The 19,799-nt window shown below is 45.2% G+C and overlaps 1 protein-coding gene across 4 annotated transcripts in view; it reads right to left on the bottom strand.

The window, feature by feature from the left end:
- SND1 (staphylococcal nuclease and tudor domain containing 1) overlaps nt 1-19,799 on the bottom strand; it is a 446,546-nt gene that overhangs the window by 70,861 nt on the left and 355,886 nt on the right. For 2 of the 4 annotated variants that reach the window (XM_057504746.1, XM_057504744.1), the window contains exon 17: nt 639-728. The exons of the other annotated variants lie outside the window; for them this stretch is intronic. In XM_057504746.1, coding sequence (XP_057360729.1) covers nt 639-728 — 90 coding nt within the window. The remainder of the gene's footprint in view (nt 1-638; nt 729-19,799) is intronic. 4 annotated transcript variants of the gene reach the window in all.

Below are 19,799 nucleotides of genomic sequence, written 5' to 3'. Positions count from 1 at the left end.
ACCACTCTCCTCCTGACCTGGTGCTGAGCAGTTCTAGGGTAATTCTTCTTCTAATTGGGGGTGGGTGGTAGTATATCTGCTACAGGTGTTTGCTGGCTAAGGTTTCTGGCTATAAATCTAATGGTTACTTTAAGATTTAAGACAAATACTGTCAGTTCAGGTCCTTGAGGCCAACTCAAGAATCTGAACTGTGCCTATGGCTCTCTCTCAGCCCAGCAGTTCTAGTCGACTAGAATTTCTGGATTAAAAACAAAAGTAGGCAGCCTCTAAGATGTAGTCAGACAAGACAAGGGAAAGGATCCAAGAGAGTAAGGATCCTGAGGTTAAGCAGCTAAGCATCAATTGTAGCAGGGAGAGAAAGCAACATATGCTAGACAGAAGCCAGGGAGGGCAGGACAGGTCAGAAGAACACGGACTTGGCCAGTTTGGTGCTACCTACTATGTGGCTTTAGACAAACTATAAGGTTCCTAGGTACAGGACTCTGGTAGAGGATCTTTCTTGCTTGCTTACCAAATCAACAGAAGAGGGTAGGTCCCATCCTAGGTTGTAGGTAACTGTGATGTTTGGAGTGAATAAGGGCCCTTAATTCCATTCTGTCTGCATGGCCTCATGGTAACTAGGACATTATAATGCTCACCAAATGACTGCCTCCAATTGTAGGAACAGAAGCAGACCTCTCTTCAGGTAGCCTGTCTTCTTTAGTCAGTATGTTCTTGATCCTTGGGAACTAATAAGATATTTTATCATTATCAAGGATTAAAAATATCCTTATCCTTATCCTGGGTTATATATCTCAGGCCTGATACTCCCTTAAAAAAGGGTTTGCTCTGGGGGCTTATGATCCTCAGTGTTTGAGGAGCCTAGGACTGGGACAGTTTCCTCCAGTAGAGAAAAAAGCCTTGAAAAACTGTGTAACAGCTAACCAGGCCTCCAGGTGGATCGTCTGAATATTGGTACTGCTTTGCATGCCCATCCAGAGCCACGCAGGTGGGAGGAGCACTGCGGCCACAGCACTCCCTCCCAGCTACTGATTTTGCAGGAGGGAATGGCTATGGGTCTCTCTCAATTAGAACCTGCTAAATGGGACACTGATTCCTGGGTCTTATCCATAGCTCAGCAGTGAGCTGGCCTGGGGAAAGGTGAGGTCCTAGGGCTGCTGCGGCATACCTTTCTCATGTACAAGGTGTACACCCATGACCCGCTCACATTTGTTGTTATTCACTTCCTTTCTCTTGGAGAGGGATGAGGAGAAGGGAATTGGTTACAGTGACGTATTACAGGGCACTACCTTTCAACACTTTAAACCGGACCGAGGAACTGAGCAGCAGCACTTTAAGAGGTTGCTAAGCCTACATGAAAGGAAGGAAAGGGCAGGAAAAGAAGGAAAGGTGATTTCTGACACTTGCTCTGGCCTCTGACTCTCTCAGCTCCCAGTAATACTGAAGAAACAGTGTGGGTGGCACTAAGGCTGTTTGCCAAAACAGACCAGCTCTGATGCAGATTGAAAAGTGGTTTCCATACATTATGAACTTAGACCTTGCTGAGACCCATGTCCTAGGTGGTTCAGATAAAACTTTTATCATATTGCCTGGGTTAAAACAAGGCCAGAGCCTGAACTAAGAGTGGTTGGTCTTCATCTTAGCCCCAAGTTGACCTGCAGGCAAGGCCTGGCCCAGCCTTTCCTCTCTGGGAAAGCAGGGCAGGAGAGGGATGGGAGTGGCAGACATCACTGGATAAGGCTCAGGCCATCTGCACAACTGTGAATCAAGGTTGGCTCAGACAGAAGGCGCGAGGGAGGAGGTACAGCTGCTGATGGCTCAGACAGCTTGGACCTGTCCGGGCAAACAAGCCGCTCAAGTGCAGAACAGCCAGCCAAGTAGGCAGAGCACAAATAAGGACTTAAAGCTCAAAATATCTAACAAGATATGGAGGGAGGGTAGGAAGCTGTCTGGGATTTCAACTGGTGTCTGGCCTTGCCTCTTACTGCTAGAATAGACACTTCTGCTATGGAGGATGGGATGTGGTGCTTAGAAGCCAGTGGGCTGTTCCCAGGTGAGCATTCCTTGAGGTAGAATTTAAAAATATATTCATTTTAACAAACTGCAGACAGTTCAGGATAGTTCTCCCTCACTAATGCCCTCCAAAACAATCAAACCACTGCCCACAGGTCTCTCTCCCCATGTCACCTGCCCAAGGTCAAGCAGCAGTGTGTGTGTGGCAGGCGTGGGCACATGGCACCAGCAGTTGCAGGCTGGGAGTTGTGTCTCAGAATTCACTACGGCAGGTAACACGGGGGCCCAGAGCAAACACATGCTCTGCTCTGAGCGGTGGGATGCTGAAGTGCCATTATGCCTCCTTCTAGAGACAACTCTGAGACAATGGATCTTGGTCCCAGGTATGTATAGCCAGCATTAGTGGGGCTGTTAAAAAATATCAATGTTCAGACTCTAGATCAAATCCTTAGGTGGGATTCCTAGGGCTGTTGACAGGACTTTGATATTTTAAAAACACATCCAGGTGATTTGAGGGCATACCCTGGTGGCTTCTGCTCCAGTCTAAAGGGAACAGGTAAAAGACTCAGTGGTCAGCCTGGTTTCTGACAGGCAGGACAGTCCTATCACTAATGCCAGAAGAACTTGTACAGGGTTTTGCTCTGAGCTAGTGCTGGAGGTTTCATTCAGGTTTTAGGACTTGTAACTTCCAAGAGAGCTGGACAAGTATCAACTGACTGACTGTCTTAGAAAAAAAAAAATAGGAATACCTGCCTATAAACATGTCACCCTCCTCAGAGTATCAAGTGAGGAGAGGGCAGATTGCTCAGAGGCCCATGTAATATCAAATGGGAGAAACCAAGGCCTAGAAAGACTACAATTTATTCCAATGAAAAGTGGGAAGAGAACCAAATGGTATGTTTCTCTCTAGCCATTACCAGCCAGAACCTTTCCTAGGCTGCTCTACGTGCTAACTCAGCAGGGCTCAAGATCTCCACACAGTTTAGGTTCACAAGCCGAAATGAATAAGAAACTACTTTTTAAAATGTTAGGTTTCTGACCGTTAGCCTAGTGACACCCCCACCATTGTCCTTCCTCAGCTCGCTTATTCCTCATATGCTTACTTAGAGCCAGTACAGTGACTGGCACTGTGCCAGGGGCTGGAAAAAAATGGAGATGAAGGTTTGCTTCTTGCCCTTGAGGAGCTCAGCACAATAAGGGAAGCAGTTAGGATGGATGGCAACAAGGGAGATGTGGACTGGGTGCATCAGAGAGCCAGGGACAGCCTCCGCCTCCTCCCATGCAAACAGTCGTAGGTAAAGATAAAGAGCAGGCCATACGGCTTGGAGTTTTAAGTTTTAGTGCCTCTGAGGCTACTTGTTCCTATGACTGGGCTGAGGAGTAAGTGTCTGGTGTAGGCACTGGACAGTGGTAGTACCAATATTGACTCAGATCCTAGGGGAGAGCAGATGCTCTGCGCCTTCCTACGGAGGTACAGAGGGTGATTTCTGCAGATCTCCCAAGGTGGAATTTGCAGAAAGGACTGTCTCAAGGCTTCCCCAGGGAGTGAGAAGGAGGGCACCCATGCTCTTAGTAAATAAATACTATTCACAGCTAAGCTCTGGGCTGGTCAATGACCTTGGGCAGCCTGTAGCTTCCCTGAGCTTCAGCTTTCCTTAGCAACACACAGACTACTTAACGTGCACATATAAATCACAAACTGCCTTGAATACACAAGAGCCAGCAACCTGCCTCTGAATGAAGAGGTGCTAAGCCAGGGTCCTAAGCAAGCCTGTGATGAGTAAACGTACCATGGAATCTTCCAGCCTGAGCCCCAGAGCTTCATTTAGTTTGGCCGTGGCAAGTTGCAGCACACCCTATTGCTGAGCAGCCAGAGCAAAATACTGCCTGGGTACTGGAGTAGGCATTGAGGACACTAAAGAGCCCTCACATACATGCATGGAGAGCTGAGAGCACGTGGACTCCTGGGAAGAGGGGGCAGGTACAAGTTTCAGCTCCCTCTTCCCCCACCCCAGTTTTAGCAAAATCCTGCGTGGTAAAGTGTTAACACTGAGGAAATCAGGACTCCCCTGTGGCATGTGTCACAATGCAGCTGTCTTCTGTTCCCTGGTGTGGCAAGAGAAGTCCTTGGGGTGGTGTGGGAGTGCATGCAGGTGTTAAGGTAGGTAAACTACGAGGCACAACAACTTTCAGGACTGTCTGATACTGAGGTCACGCAGTAGAAGAGACAAAGCTGTCTGGCTGCCCACTCAGAATTCTGATTTAGACACAGGTCTAATTGGTTCTTTGTGCCCAATCCTGTTCCTCACCAACCCAAGAGTTTAGGGTCCAGATTACCTGTGGGAGTTTATCCTGAAAGATTAGTCTTGGATAAAATCAGGCTTAATCTAGGGTGTGGGGATCCAAATTTGATCTAAAGCCACTGACTCTTAGCCTTGGCTGAACATTAGAATCACCTGGGGAGCTTTTAAGTTTTTAATAAATATTTTTATTACTCAAAATATTTTTATTTGAAAAAGTTTCAACACTTAAAATAGTCATGAACTTCCATATACTGACCACCCACATATAACCGGACAAAACTGTCTGATTTGCTTCATGCATCCCTTTTTCTTTACTCGTTTAGTTTTATAACTCAGACATGATGTCATTTTGCCCTTCTTTATGTCAGTACGCATCTCTAAAAATACAGCCATTTTCTTACATAACCACAGTGCCATTATCACACCTAACACCATCAACAAAACTATTCCTCGGGATCACCTAATATTCCCAGGGAACTTAAAAAGATGGTGCTTGATGAAGCCAGAACTTTTGGAGACAGGCCCAGGTATAAGTATGTTTCGTAAGCCTCCTGCACACCCCATGAATCCAATGTGCAGCATGGTTGAGAGCCAGTGCCCTGTCCATCCAGGATCCTGCTATGGGGTCTAACCCATGCTCTGTGAATAACCCTTTAGTTCCCTATCATACAGTATACAATAAAAAAGACACTGAAAAGGTGCTAAGTCATAGAACAGGAAGAAGAGAAGGAAAAGAAAAACATTAAGTAAGAAGTTAGCCAGCTACAGAACTAAATGTGTATAATTCACACTAAAATAATACAATTTAGAGACTGCATGTTTTTACCTCTGCCTGCCTGTCACTCTCTTTTATATGCCACCATCATGGGCTCCGTTACTTGTACTCTAAGTGGATGAACTGCCGAAATGCCTATAGGACAGTGCTGGCAGATTGTGATTGTCTTGTTTCTTGCTGGCCACAATGAGTACTTTCTGAGACCCCTTTGTGGAAGAACTGAGTTAGGGAGGCTAGAGGGTCCACTCACTCAATACCTCAGCTCAAAGGGTCTGAGGGGCCTGGAAGAAGAGTTGTTCTCAGCGCCCAGGCTGCTCAGAGGGCCCTCCGCACCTCACCCCAGGCCAGCCTGCATTATGCCTCCTCTCTGTTTCTAGCTCTTCTCCCTTCTGTACAAGGTGTCTCTCTGGCCTAATACTCTGGCAAGTCTGAGTCTCAGCACCTGGTCTCAGACAGGATCAAATCGGCTTGTTGGGTGTTGGAATTGGGGTTTGGGACCACAGTCTTCAATTTTATTTATTTATTTAATTTAAGAAATAACTAAACAAAACATCCAACAGAAAGATGAGGCTGTATCACTGCAGCTAAAAATACCTCTGAGGGCGTCCGCTCACCAGCTCCTCAATTAGAGATGCTACAGGCCCTTTGTGAGCTGTGCACTGCTGGCAGCTCCACAGGGGCTCTGGGGAAGATCCCCGGGGTGGTAACTAGTGACTGTTGGGTGGAGAGGGCTGGCAAACAACCAGGGAGGATCGGCATACATCAGCGAACTCCCCAACCCTTTTGCTTTATGGACGGACTGCTCAAGTCAAGAAAGTTCCTGCCATCTTCTGCTACAGGCCAAATGTCATCTCTGAGGGTGACTCAAAGTAAGTGGGGATTGTGCTGGCCTCCCTGAGGTTCACAGGAGTACGATAATAACCAGAGGATGTAATGCCACCCAGTTTGGCTCAGGATGTGCCTGTGCTGCTGAACAACTTCCCTGGGTGGGAAGTGGCAACGAGACACAGGTGAGGCTTCTTGATGGTCCCAGGAAAGGGCACACTTTAAATGGAGGCTTGACAATCTGAAGGGGGAAACTGCGTGGAGCTATTGGGTTTCATGGAAATTAGGGCCTCTCTATGTGGATCTTTCTAGGGCCCCTTGGTACCGAGAGGTTGTTCAGTCTAGCACATTCATTTTTATTGGGGAACATAAAGCCTCAGGGCGGTTAAATGATTTCCTCAATGTCACAGATTTAGTTAATGGAGAAGCCAGGACTCACACATGGCATTTGATTAGAAATACCACGCTTTGTTCCACTATACTATGTCATCCCAATGAATGCATTCACTCTAAGCATTCAGTGAGTACTGAAAGAGCTTTGGGAAAAGGTTCTTTTCAGTTCAAGTGCCAAAGGAACCAAAGAACGTCAGGTGAGTGTTTCCTGGAAGACCTGGGAATTCTGCAACCCATGCAGGTTCTGGGGAACTCAATAGTTTGACTCAGCAGCTGAACCAGGTGTTTGGTGGGAATGGTGACAGCGCCACAGACCTGTGATCTACAGATCCAAAGCCCCTCTCCTCTGCTCTGCCTGGAGAGGGAAACACCTGGTATTAGTCTGACTCAGGGACATAAGGAGAACAGGCGGCATGGATAAGGCCATGGCTGTCTGGTTTGATGCAGGCACTGATCTCTTTCCTCTTTTCTTGGCATTCTGTATGATCCTTACGAAAGAACTTGGAAGCTTAAAAAGAGGATAAGAGAATTGGGTCAAAACAAAAGTATTCAACCCCTGCTACAACCCCCAGAACAAAACAACCCCCCCGCCCCGAGGTTCTGGGCAAGGTGCAGATTGGTCAGGAAGACCGCAATGCAAATTGAACATTTCCTGAGCACCGAGTGTGGACTAGGACTGTCTAGACTCCTGTGCCATGAGCCACATGTGGCTATTTGAACTAAAATTTTATTAAGTTTTATTAAACTGTGCTTCAGTTGGACTAACTACATTTCATATGCTCAATATCCATAGGTGGCTAGTGACAGCTATATTGGACAGCACAGATAAGGAACATTTCATCAACTTTCAGGCCCCAATGACTTCCCTCCTGACTTAGCCTCTTGTGTTTTTCTCACTAAAATAATACATGTTTTATTTTTTAAAAAGAGACTGCATGTTTTTACCTCTGCCTGCCTGTCACTCTCTTTTATATGCCACCATCATGGGCTCCGTTACTTGTACTCTAAGTGGATGAACTGCCGAAATGCCTATAGGACAGTGCTGGCAGACTGTGATTGTCAAGTTTCTTGCTGGCCACAATGAGTACTTTCTGAGACCCCTTTGTGGAAGAACTGAGTTAGGGAGGCTAGAGGGACCATTATTCACTTTCCAGCAAACCTACTAAACGTGGCAACTCAAGAAACTTAGAGCAACTAGACACATGAATCTGCCAGTGTACTAGGCTTGCCAGGCCCTAACCCCTCTGCCCACGCCTTGTCTGCACGTTCACAGCCACTCTGACCTTTGCATATTTTATTTGGTTTCTATTTTACACTGTTTTAGTTGATGTTTAATATAGCTTAACTCTGTGTGGTATTCCAAGCCCCTCACCAGGGGGCCGCTTACAGGCAGAAGCACAATTAATAGCAATCCCCAGAAAATTATGCCCTGTATCAAAGTTGTCATTGCACCACATAAATGCTTATTATTACTATTGAATTCTCCAGCCCTGACACCTCCCTGTGTTTACTAGGTAGCAGATAAACATCTACGTTTGTGCCTTCCCTACTCTACCGCACCATCAGGACTAAATATAGCCTTTGTGTGTATGTTTAGCTCCATTTAGCTGTGCTTTAGAAGAGGGGGGAAAAAGTCAAGAGTTAATAAAATAAAATTGCCGAAAAATGTGATTTGTTCCTCTCCCACTTGACAACCCCTTGAAAGACAAAACAGACATCATGGCTAAGAAGATGGGTAACCAGCCTCAGCTACAGGGTCTGGTGAGCCCCAGGCCCTGATAACACAACATGGCTTTTGGATCTGCCACAGGGAGGGAGCAGGCCTAAGGGTGCAGAATCCCAGGGGCAGGGATGGTGCCTGGGGTCTGTCCTGTGCCCTGGTTGAATATGACCAGAACACAGTGCTTAGGCTGGAGTCCTGCCCAAGGAGCTTGAGGTTAATTTCAGCTGGGAAGTTTCACCTTCCCCTACTCTCTCATTAAAAACACAAGCAGAAAAATAATGTAAGCCCCACCACCAAAGGGACAAAGAAAGCTCTTGGAAGAGTTTAGCATTCCTTGGGTGTTTGTCTTAGGCTCTTCTGAAGCTGAGTTTTGGCTTGAAGAGACAAGCTTTTCTAGGATCAGTTATCAGGAGAAGCGATGGAAAATTCCAGGTTTGTCAGGAACCTGTCTTCCTCCCGCCCCGGCATGCCTTCTGCTCCCGTGTGCAGCTCTCTCTGCACCCGTCTAGGCACAGGTGTCTGACTTCTATATAGAATGCCAACACCCGGATGACTTCCCTCCTGACTTAGCCTCTTGTGTTTTTCTTACTAAAATAATACAATTTAGAGATTGCATGTTTATACCTCTGCCTGCCTGTCACTCCTTACATGCCACCATCATGGGCTCCGTTACTTGTACTCTAAGTGGGTGAACAGGCAGTGCTGTCTGGGTGTAGGTACAGGTAAGATCAATCCAACAAGATGAACAGGTGGTGGTGACTGTCTGGGTGTAGGTACAGGTAAGATCAATCCAACGGGAATGTGGAGTCTTTAGCTCCCCCACGAAATTACTATGTGAATGCACCTAAGTCATTAATTTCCTCAGGCCTCAGTTTTCTCAACTACTGTGAACTGTCTGGATTGGACTATATCATCTCTTGAGTCCTCATAGCTACAAAATGTTCTAATTCAGTATTCTGAAGGCTGTATGCACAAGTTCTTGGAAACTGAATGGGTCACGCTTATTTCTATTTATAAACCATTTTTTATTTTTGCACTCAATGCTCTATGGAGAAATGTAGATTTCTATTCTAAATTCTTCTAACCAACAAAGAAAAAGTTCTATTTTAGGTTGTTTGACAGGGAAATATTTCTAACTAGATTGAGTTTTTCATATTATATTTGCTTTCCCTTTTTCCACCTTCATCTAAAAAAGAAGTTTCTAAAAGACCAGAAATATTTTCTGTACTCAGGCATAGCAGAAACGAGGCTGCCTTGGCTGAAGGAAGAAGATGGTGCCGATCTTGGGCCCCAGTGGGGCAGGACTATTTGCCATCTGCTGCACTAGTTGCCTGTCTCCAAATTGGGCTCAGTCTGTAGTTTGCTGCAAATATTAGGAGCTGAGCCACCAGCACTTCCCACCCACGGCAAGCCTTGAACCCTTGTAGTCTGGCTGCCAAGAGGATCTGAAAGCAAGAGGTTACTTTCCAGTTGAGAGAAAAACACGTGCATTAAATGGAAATAGACTCTTCTTTTCCCTCCTTCTCTTCATCCCCAACCATTTTGAAAGCTTTAGACGGAAAGAGAGGAAGACCTGTCTGACAGAGCCAAGGAAGGTGATAGAATTGTCAGACTGCCCCTGCCTGAGCTGTGCAGGCCAGAGTGGTTTATTAATGATCCATGGGAGAAGAACAATTGTGCTGCTGGCAGCGTCACATGTAATTAACCAGCGTCACAGAGAGCTGGCTGCCATCTCCAGGTCTGGCGTCTGCAGATCACAGAGCTACCTGACATGGCCACACTGGTTCCCAGTGAAATCTCTCTATGGGACAGGGCATCCAAAATGGAGACCTCAATCCACTGGGTGCTCAGGAAGTGATCACAATGGCAGTGCTCTTCTGGAGAAGGCAGTGTGAGAGCCTGGGCTGACACAAAAGGCTGAGAGCTCCTTGATGGCAACCAGCTCTGCGAACCCAAGTCTCACTGTCTCCATTAACAGCCCCCCAGGTTAAGTGGATCCTCTGCTGGGTACAGAGGTCATGGAGCAGGGTCAGCTTCCAGGCAGCCCTCCAAATACTGCCTCCTCAGTCAAAACTACCACAGACGGAGTTGCTGGAAACTGGCTCATGCTGCTCAAGGCAACAGACTCAAGTTCTCTCAGCCCCTCCTCAGTGCTTAACAACCTTGCCGGGCTTCTGTGTACATGTGCACTAAAGAACCAACATCATTCAAACTACAATACCCAATGAGAAGGTGTTTGAGTTAACCAAGCTTTTCCCTTGTAGTTAGTGCTGACTTCTCTCTTAAGAGCCCTGGGATTCAAAGACCCTTGGCCATTCCATCAGGTGAGTGAAGAATTACCTGCCATTTGAGAGGTAGTTTTAAAAATAATTTCTTTAGTGTGTGTCACCTTAAATGTTGTAAGGTGGGGAGGGTCTCCATCACCTTTCCCAAGTGAGAGTCAGAGTGTGTTTCCACTGAGAACAGAATACATACACACACACACTGTTCTCAAGCTTGTTTCTAGAATAGAGAAAAGCTGTTAAGAACTGTCTCCATACATCCTCTGGTGGATACAGACCCCTCCAAACCACAAGAACCCTTCCCTCACCCCAAACTCCCCCAGGGTGAGCCAGAGGTACTACTTAAAACATCATGAAGGGGATGATAAACCTTTGTACCTTCAGCAAAAACAGTTCGTAGGTGTCATAGGCTTTCTGCTCACCATACTCAATTTAAATTCTGTAGAAAAATTGATAATGAAGGAAGGATGTACCTTCTAGAAAAAGGAGGAAGTGCTGGGTGAGGCAGCAATGCCCATTGACTGATGCCATGCTGCCTCTCCTCCAGAGAGTACAGCATGCATGGTGGACCCCTCAAATAAAGCGAGAGTCAGAGAACAGGGCTACAGTAATTCTCTTGCTCATTACCTGCAGTCTCCATTCTCATCCACCTTTGACTATAGGAGCCAGACACAGTGGTTCTCTCATTCCTATTAAAGCAGTCCAGAAACAACAGGAATCCCAGCTGCAGATCAACACTGTAACAGGCAGAGGAAGAGGTCACTGTTGGCCTTGTAGGAAATGGAGAGTTCATGATAAATTAATTGGTACTGCCTGCCATTTTTACTTGCCGTCATTTTAGTCAATAAGGGAAAAGGTGAATTGCTATTGATCTCTTCAACGCCTCTCAACGATACTGTACAAATTACAGAAACACAAGGGGGAGGGTGGAGAATGAGAGAGGAAACACAGACGGAAGAAGTCTGGGCAGTGTGAGAGGCTGCTGAGTCTCCTTGGACGTGGTCTTCCCGTCACTGGGTGTTAGGCATGCTTGGCTGCATGTGTGAACATGTCAGAAGAGCCCCTCCTCACACCCTGAAGGGCTGGCCATGGAGAACAGTCTCTGGGTCTCCCCTGTCTCCTCAGGACAACAGGGCATGTGAGCCACATGGCTTCTCTTGGTGAAAGGCTACAGTCTATGTTCAGGCACTACGTATTCCAAGGCCTCACAAATTTTTAAAGTTGCCACACTTTAGTGGTGTTTGGCTAGGCTATCTCAATAACTCACTATAATTCTGGATGAGAAAAGAAGAATCAGAAGCGTCAAGGGCAATCTCTAGCTTCGTCAGACTAACCCCACTTTTGGGTCAGCTGTCAAAAAAACTAGACAGGAAGCAGATAAGGTAAAACTGTCTTGCATCAGACTTGATAATAACAAAGATCATGGTTTCTGGGGCTCAAGCTTGTCCATTCACTGAAATACTGTGAAATGAAAAGACAGGTCATGAAGATCAGAGGCTAGAGTAAAGATGTTAAGAGTCTGATCTGAACCCTGGGATGATCGCCACATGCAGGCAGGCAAGATGACAAACTATATATAAACACAGTCTTACCCAGAGAACAAGGAAACAGTACACATCATTAGGACACAGAGGCATAACAACTCATAACAGATGACATACAGTTAGTGTCTGAGTCCCAGGGTGTTGTCCAATCAGCTGGCTACCGTGTAGACTGAATGGCCCCTTAGCATAAAGGATATACTGCTAATCAGAACCAAAGTCCCATCAAGAAAAAGGCAAAGTAACACACATTTTTATGGCAGGGAGAAAAGGGAAAATTGACCAAAGTTAAGCGTAAGAGGTAGAGAATGGTCAGACTCGGGGTCTAGGACAAAAAGTTCTCCCGTTTCATCAACTGGGTTGATGTATTCAGAGGCAGGTGAGAAAACAAAGCAAAAACCCCCACAAAACTATCTGACCAGAAGTCCCACTCCAGCTCATACTTCCTCAGTTTATACGTATATGACTGTTTGTCACCCAGGGCCAGACATTCCCTTTTCTAATAAACAAGCCGAATCACTGGGGCTCCCCAGGAACTTCAGCACCACACCCAACTACCTACCTTCCTCATTCTCCAGGTAGAACAGAGCTGGTTACTCCCATTTTGCAGATGGCAAAACCAAGGAGGCAGCCACACATCAACCGTGAAACAGAACCCAACCTTAAACACCCATGTGTGAAATCAGCGAGAGTCCTTCAGGATGCCCCTGGCACTCTTGCTCAAGTGATTCTCCAGCAACAGTGACTCAGGGTGTAATTGTGTAGCTCTGAAATCAGGGTCAACACAGTTCTCCAGGCTCCCCACCCTCCTCCCACAAGTACCTGAAGGGCCAAAACATGGACAGCAAGATAAAATGTAAGTTGCAAAGCTGCTGATGTGTGGAGAGTGGAAGTGCTGAGATTCAAAGGAGGCAGTGGCTAAGTACACCCTGGGCATTCAGAAACGGCCACGTCGGCAGCCCTGTGAGTGCATGAAGGATGAGCTCTGGCTGTCTCTGCCAGGTAGGCAGAGAGATGGGCCCTGCACTCAGGAGGTGGGGAGCATGGCTGTGAGAGGGCGTGAAGATAAGAAACAACTATTTAGCAAACACCAGTAGCCTCCCACAAGGAATCTTCCAATTTGGAAAGTGACTCTATTCTAAAATTACCAAGCAGAAAGTGGCCAGATCAAAAATCCATATCCAATCAGTAGTGATGGACTCTGGGCGGCATTTCCTTGTGGAAGGCTGCAGTGTTGCTTTAACAATCCTGGGTCAGTAGTTTTGATTCATTTAACTGGAGAGGAAACAGCACCCCAGCACTGCAAGCTCTCTAGAGACTTCTGAAGTGAAGTAGCATATGAGGCCTCTGATCGGGGATGGAGGGACTTGTGGGCCTCATTTGCGAGATCTTCCACCTTTACCTGTATATTCGGTGCCAAGATCCTTTGCTGGTAACCATTAAATAAAATTCTATTGCATCAAGAGCAGGGAAAGGGGGCTGAGGAAGACCTCATGCTAAACTGGGAAGAAAAATGGCAGAGTGAAGCAGTTTCCAATTCAACTTTTCATTCTATTGAACTTTTCTTCTTGCTGCAGTGACTGTCCCAAAGTATCTCTCTTGAGATCCTTTTCTTGTCCCTTTCAATCCTGGTTGACACCTAAATCTTCCTTTAGAGCCTCTGCCTGGCATTCCACTACCATTCAATCCTCTAACTAATACAGATCAAAGGTAAACCCATGGCAATCTTAGATTGCTGAGATCATGGTAAGGTGGTATGGGGACAGAGCAAGAGCAAATGTCATGTCCTCAGAGGGTAAGAAAGCCGAGGGCCAGCCAGGAAATAGATTAAGTCATCCCTGTTTCCCTCATTTTCAAGTTGCTGTGACACTGGGAAATGAGCAAGGTCAGAAGTCCTGTGTAAACAGAGAGAAAGCATGGAGAGCCCTTGATACTGGCAGATCAGTCCCCAAATGCCCCTGTGGCAGTATAATTGCTTGGCAAAAATACTCAAGCCATTCAGTATTTTTTAGACATCTGTGTGAGGCATCTATGGAGTGCCGGCTACCTGCTCTTGGTGATGGTTGGCCTCATCTGTCCACAGTCAAATCTAGAAGAGGCTGGATGTGGAGGTTAACACTCTGGCACTACCTCCAAGCCTCTGCTTTTCCACTGAACACGACACTGCCTAGGAAGAAGTGGCTCTAAAGTGCAGGACCACACAGAATGAGACACAGAGACTAGACTGTCTTTTATTTTACCTTATAGGAAACAGACCAGCTCACTCAATGGTATGTAAACACTCATTTGAGAACTCAACAAGGATGGCAAGTAAGTCCCAATGCAAGTGCCAAATCCATTCAACTGGCAGTAGCCTCTAGGAGGCCTCTGAGATGGTTCTGAGCCCCCAGCCAAAACAGTGCTGTGACTGATTAGAAATGTCTGCCATGGGTGCAAGACTGGACATGTTTGTATTTGCCATCACTGAAACAGACAGGACTGGGACATGAACAAAACTGGCCAGGACTAACTATTGCTGATTCTTATACTTATGCCCCACTTACCTTCCTAAGCAGGGTATAGTGGTTTGTCTACACTGAAGTTCTAGTCCTAGATTTTGACTAAACCCAGAGAGAATTTTCAGTCATAATAAAAATGATGACACAAGGTGGTGTTCACTGAGTGCTTACTATCTACCTGGGCACTTTACATTATATGGTATTTCCACAGGAACCTGTAGGGAAGGCACCCTCGTTATAGGTGAGGCAGTTAGGTATAGCGGGACTGCTGCGCCGCACAACCCTGGGGTGCTATCCCTACTGAATTCTACTATGCACTGAGACTGGCCTGATTTTAGGGAGGCTAAGGATCATGACCAAGGTCACTCAGTAAATGGTGAAGCTGGAATGAGAACCCAGGTCTGACTCTGCAGATATTACTAGAAGAGTTTTCTTTATTAAGTGACCAGGAAAGGAAAGAGGCCCTTAAATACTGGACCTGGGTCTAAGAATGAGCTTATCCTTCTTGAATATGTGACACATGTAGTTCAGACCAGGTTAGGGTATATTGGCTGCTAATTCTCAAGCTTGCTTATAATCTTATTTCATGCACCACAGCATTTCACAACAGACCACTGGTCACTTTCATTTCAAAATCCATTTCAGTTCAACTGACCAGAAACTGTCATGGGTGGAGTGGAAACTGGAAAGTTCATCAATAAGCCAGGTTTTGAACACAGAGGATCTTGTCCAGTCCTTGGCGACAGACACAGAGAGTGGGCATGCTAATGATAAGAAGAGAGCAGCAGGGTCATGGTTGGCTCATCCACCAGAACAGTCATGCCTGTGTCCTTGGGGGGAGTCACACGAGAAACTCCAGAATGTTAGGGTTACCTTGAGAGCAAATTCAGTCAATCTACAACCTGCTCACCCTCTACTGGCAGTGCAGACAGCCCTGCATTTATAATATAAGAGCTGTGTTCTAAAAAGATTACTGGCTGAATTATTTAATTACAAGGGAACCAGTATTAACATTCAGGCAATGAGTATGCCCGGGAATGGTTAGGACAAACAGAGTAGGAAGGCATGAGGCCTGGAGAACCCCAACATGCCAACATGGAAGCTCACACTCATCTCTAGGGCTGTTGGCCAATGTGTTGGGGTCCTGTGTGAAGCTCTTCTAGAACAGAAAGTAGCCAGGTCTCTTTGGTGTGGAAAGTAAATGATCTGCTAGTCAGAAGATATGAATGAATGAGAGAACTATTTTCCAAATTAGGCTTCCAGAGGAAGCGAACAGATTTCATAAGAGAACTCACCTGAAAAACAAAAAATTCAAGCTGCTTTCCTGCAGCCCTTTGTTATTATATTAAGAATATTAGCTTCCTTAAAAAAAGAAAAGAAAAGAAAAGAAAAAGAATTCTTACCAAAGCTCAAGAAATGGAATATTCAGGATGGTTGAGGAGGTAAGGAAAACCAGGAATTACTGTCAGTAGGGGAATCTAATACATCTAAATTAAATGGCACCCAGCTCTCCTAGCACAATCCTTAGCTGAGGAGTCCAGCAGGCTCAGTCCTCCTGATGGCTCCAAGTCACAGGCTCTGTACAGCTACATAGAAGGCAGACCTGGATGTGCTGGCAACAGCTGTCTTCCATAGGGATGGCTCAAAAAGAACATCATTTTATGTCAGCTTGGCAGGTAGTATCAAGTAACATAGTTGGCGGGGGTTCTGCATAGGAAGGCTCTACTGGAAAGATTTTCATGACCTGTGTTTTGTAAAGATAATTTTATAGCATTCTCCAATGGCAATCACTGTCTACTATACTCACTCCCAGGCCTCAATCTAGATGAAGTTCAAAATAAGTACTGTGGACCATTCTAGGAAAAAGATCCAAGAGGAAATCATGTTTGAGCCTTTCACATCTTACTCTGGGACTAATGTGGTCAGAACTAATGAAGAAGAAAAGTAAGTGCCAGGGTCTTGGGGAGCAAACTGAAATTTCCAAGTTAAGAACTATACCTCTTATTTCCTTTTGCTGGTAGGAATAGTAAGAAAAACAAAATGAACTGGCAGAGGAAAAAAATGAAAGCGTCTCAAAGAAGAGCTTACAAATAGGCACCAATTCCCTAGGGGAAGGGAGAAAGAATCCTGCTGAAAAGGATTTTCTTTACTGGAACATAAATCCATAAGACCTTCCCCCATGTCTCAAGGAGACCAAATTTCTTGTGGTTCTAAACCTTATTCCACTTTATTCTGTCCTCAAACCCAACAGCCAGTCTGGGATGTGGATGCTGGCTTCTGGAGGGCAGTGAGGCCTATCAGACCTAAACCAGTCAGCCTACATGACATAATTACAGGTAATAGGATCTTGGCCCAGCCAATGGAAAATTAGGCCCAGCAGCTATTTCAGAAGAACGGATGCGATTCTATGCTTGACTGGCTATGAAAACTCAAAGCAGAAGAATAGGGAAATAGATAAGTGCCCAGCTGAGCCAGCAGCTTTGCAGAGAGGAATCCCACTGGGGCCAGCACACTGCTGGCTCCCGTCAGCACATGCTGCTCAGCTTGTGTGGGGAAGACTACTGGTGTCTAGAGACTAAGCTACCCAAGGAGTTTAAAAGCTGAGAGGGTAGACCCAGCAGCCTGGGGAAGGAGAGAAAAAGGTAATGTGACAGTTTGGCCTATTCTTCACTCTTCTCATTGTGATGCCTTTTCATTTAGGGGCTGGGGGGATTTGAAGGTCCTCCCTTCAGGACTTTTAGATGTACCTGGCAAAGAACAGGAGATTAGGAATGAAGGGGCTGCAAGTGGGCAGATAACAGCCTGGTACTCACATGGTGCTTACAGCCCATCAGTGAACAGGAATCTGTTGACTTGAACTTCAAAATAAACCCTTCACCTCATTTAATAGGTAGAGAGCCACAAAGCAGAATGGGAAACATACCAGGGTGGTAAAAGGACACTAATACTTTCTATTTGAATAGTGGAATATTTTAAGAACACTCACACATCGCTATCTCATTACCTTTAAGTATCCTGGTTGGACACTTGGAGAGACGCAGGGAGGTGCAGGTCCCACAGGAAGCACACTGTAGTCAGGTCTTGTAATGGGCTTTTCCAACAAGAGTTCCTGAATTAGTAGCAGGGTGTATGACCTCAACACTCCAGAGCCTCCCTCCCTACCCGACAAATGCCAAGATTAGAGAGCTTTCCCAAAGAAGTGTAAAACACAACAAAATAATAGGCCTTCTTTCCAGTCCCTAGAGTCAGGCCACAGGGAATCAGTTAGTTGATTCAACAAATTATCTATCTGTTGAGTATCTCTTTTACATACTAGGCAAAATACAAAGAACACATCTATGAAAGTAGGCTTCCTGTCCTTAAGGAACTTATAATCTAGAGGGTAGACCAACACACAGACCTCTTCAATACCACTGGTCAATACATGACAGAGGTGAGCAGGCAGGGAGCTACGGGGAATGCAGGAAGGGCATTTTACCCAGTCTGGGAGACAAAGAGAAGGCTTCCTAGAAAAGGAAGTGTGTCTTAAAGGACAGGTATGAATAAGAAAGCAAAGAAGGGGGGTGTGGTTGATATACTGGGTGGAGAGCTTAAGTTGACCTAAGGGATTCAAGAGATGATATGGAATGAAATACTTGGGAAACAATGAGTATAGTATGGTCACTTCTGATAAGGCACAGATTATGAAATGGGTAGTGGAGAAACATGAAGTTGGAAAGGTAAGCAAGGATATATGTAACCTAAGGAGATCAGACTTTATCCCAGAGGCCATGGGGGTTAGTTATATGCTTATAAAAATGCAACCAGTCAGACCTGTATCTTCTGGAACATTAGCAATAGGAATATGGATGTATGTGATCAACCTAAAATTGAACAAGAGAGGTTAGAGGAATCATCATACAAAATGGAAGGCCCACAAAGGCCAAGCAACATGTGAAGCTGGAATCAGGCAGTCAAAAGATATAAGCACTGAGACAACAACAGTAAATACTCTGGGGAGTCATGAGCATAACAAATGCCTCAGATCCCTCTGCAGTCTCATGAGCGTCCAGTACCCAGCTCAGTGAGGCTCCTTACCAAAGAGTAACTATGCTCAGGGGTCAGTGCTGGACCTTCAGGGTAGCTCTTTTCAACAAATTAACTAGTTCTAAATATTTGAAGGATGAGAAATGATAAAATATGGACAAAAGAATGACCACCATCCCCAGGCAAGGGAAACAAAAGCAAAAATGAACAAGTGGGACTATATCAAACTAAAAACCTTCTTCTGTAGAGCAAAGGACACCATCAGTAAAACAAAAAGGCATCCTACAGTATGGGAGAATATATTCATAAATGACATATCCGATAAGGGTTGACATCCAAAATATATAAAGAGCTCATGTGCCTCAACAAACAAAAAGCAAATAAATCAATTAAAAAATGGGAAGAGGATCTGAACAGATACTTCTCCAAAGAAGAAATTCAGATGGCCAACAGGCACATGAAAAGATGCTCCACATCATTAATCATCAGAGAAATGCAAATTCAAACAACAATGAGATATTACCTCACACCCATTAGGATGGCTGACATCCAAAAGACAAACAACAACAAATGCTGGCAAGGATGTGGAGAAAGGGGAACCCTCCTACACTGCTGGTGGGAATGTAAATTAGTTCAACCATTGTGGAAAGCAGTATGGAGGATCTTCAAAAAACTCAAAATAGAAATACCATTTGACCCAGGAATTACACTTCTAGGAATTTACCCTAAGAATGCAGCAGCCTAGTTTCAAAAAGACATATGTACCCCTATGTTTATCGCAGCACTATTTATAATAGCCAAGAAATGGAAGCAACCTAAGTGTCCATCAATAGGTGAATGGATAAAGATGTGGTACATATACTCAATGGAATATTGCTCAGCCATAGGAAGAAAACAAATCCTACCATTTGCAAAAATATGAAGGGAGCTAGAGGGTATAATGCTCAGTGAAATAAGCCAGGCAGAGAAAGACAAGTACCAAATGATTTCCCTCATATGTCGAGGATAACAACAAAGCAAAAACTGAAGGAACAAAAACAGCAGCAGACTCAGACCCCAAGAAGGGACTAGTGGTTACCAAAGGGAAAGAGGGTGGGTGGGAAGGGAGGGAGAAGGCGAATAAGGGCATTATGATTAGCACACAAATGTAGGGGGGGCATGGAGAAGGCAGTATAGCACAGAGAAGACAAGTAGTGACTCTACAGCATCTCAGTACGCTGATGGACAGTGACTGTAATGGGGTTTGTGGTGGGAACTTGATAATGGGGGGAATCTAGTAACCACAATGTTGCTCATGTGATTGTATATTACACCAAAATAAAAAAAATTTAGATACTCTGAATAAACTATAGACTTTACTTAATGTGTCAATATTCATTAATTGTAGTAAATGTACCAACTAATTAAAGATGTTAATAAA

The sequence above is a fragment of the Manis pentadactyla genome, chromosome 7 (assembly GCF_030020395.1).
Source record: "Manis pentadactyla isolate mManPen7 chromosome 7, mManPen7.hap1, whole genome shotgun sequence".
NCBI classification, from domain to species: Eukaryota; Metazoa; Chordata; class Mammalia; order Pholidota; family Manidae; genus Manis; species Manis pentadactyla.
This window is presented reverse-complemented; position numbering and strand designations above follow the sequence as displayed.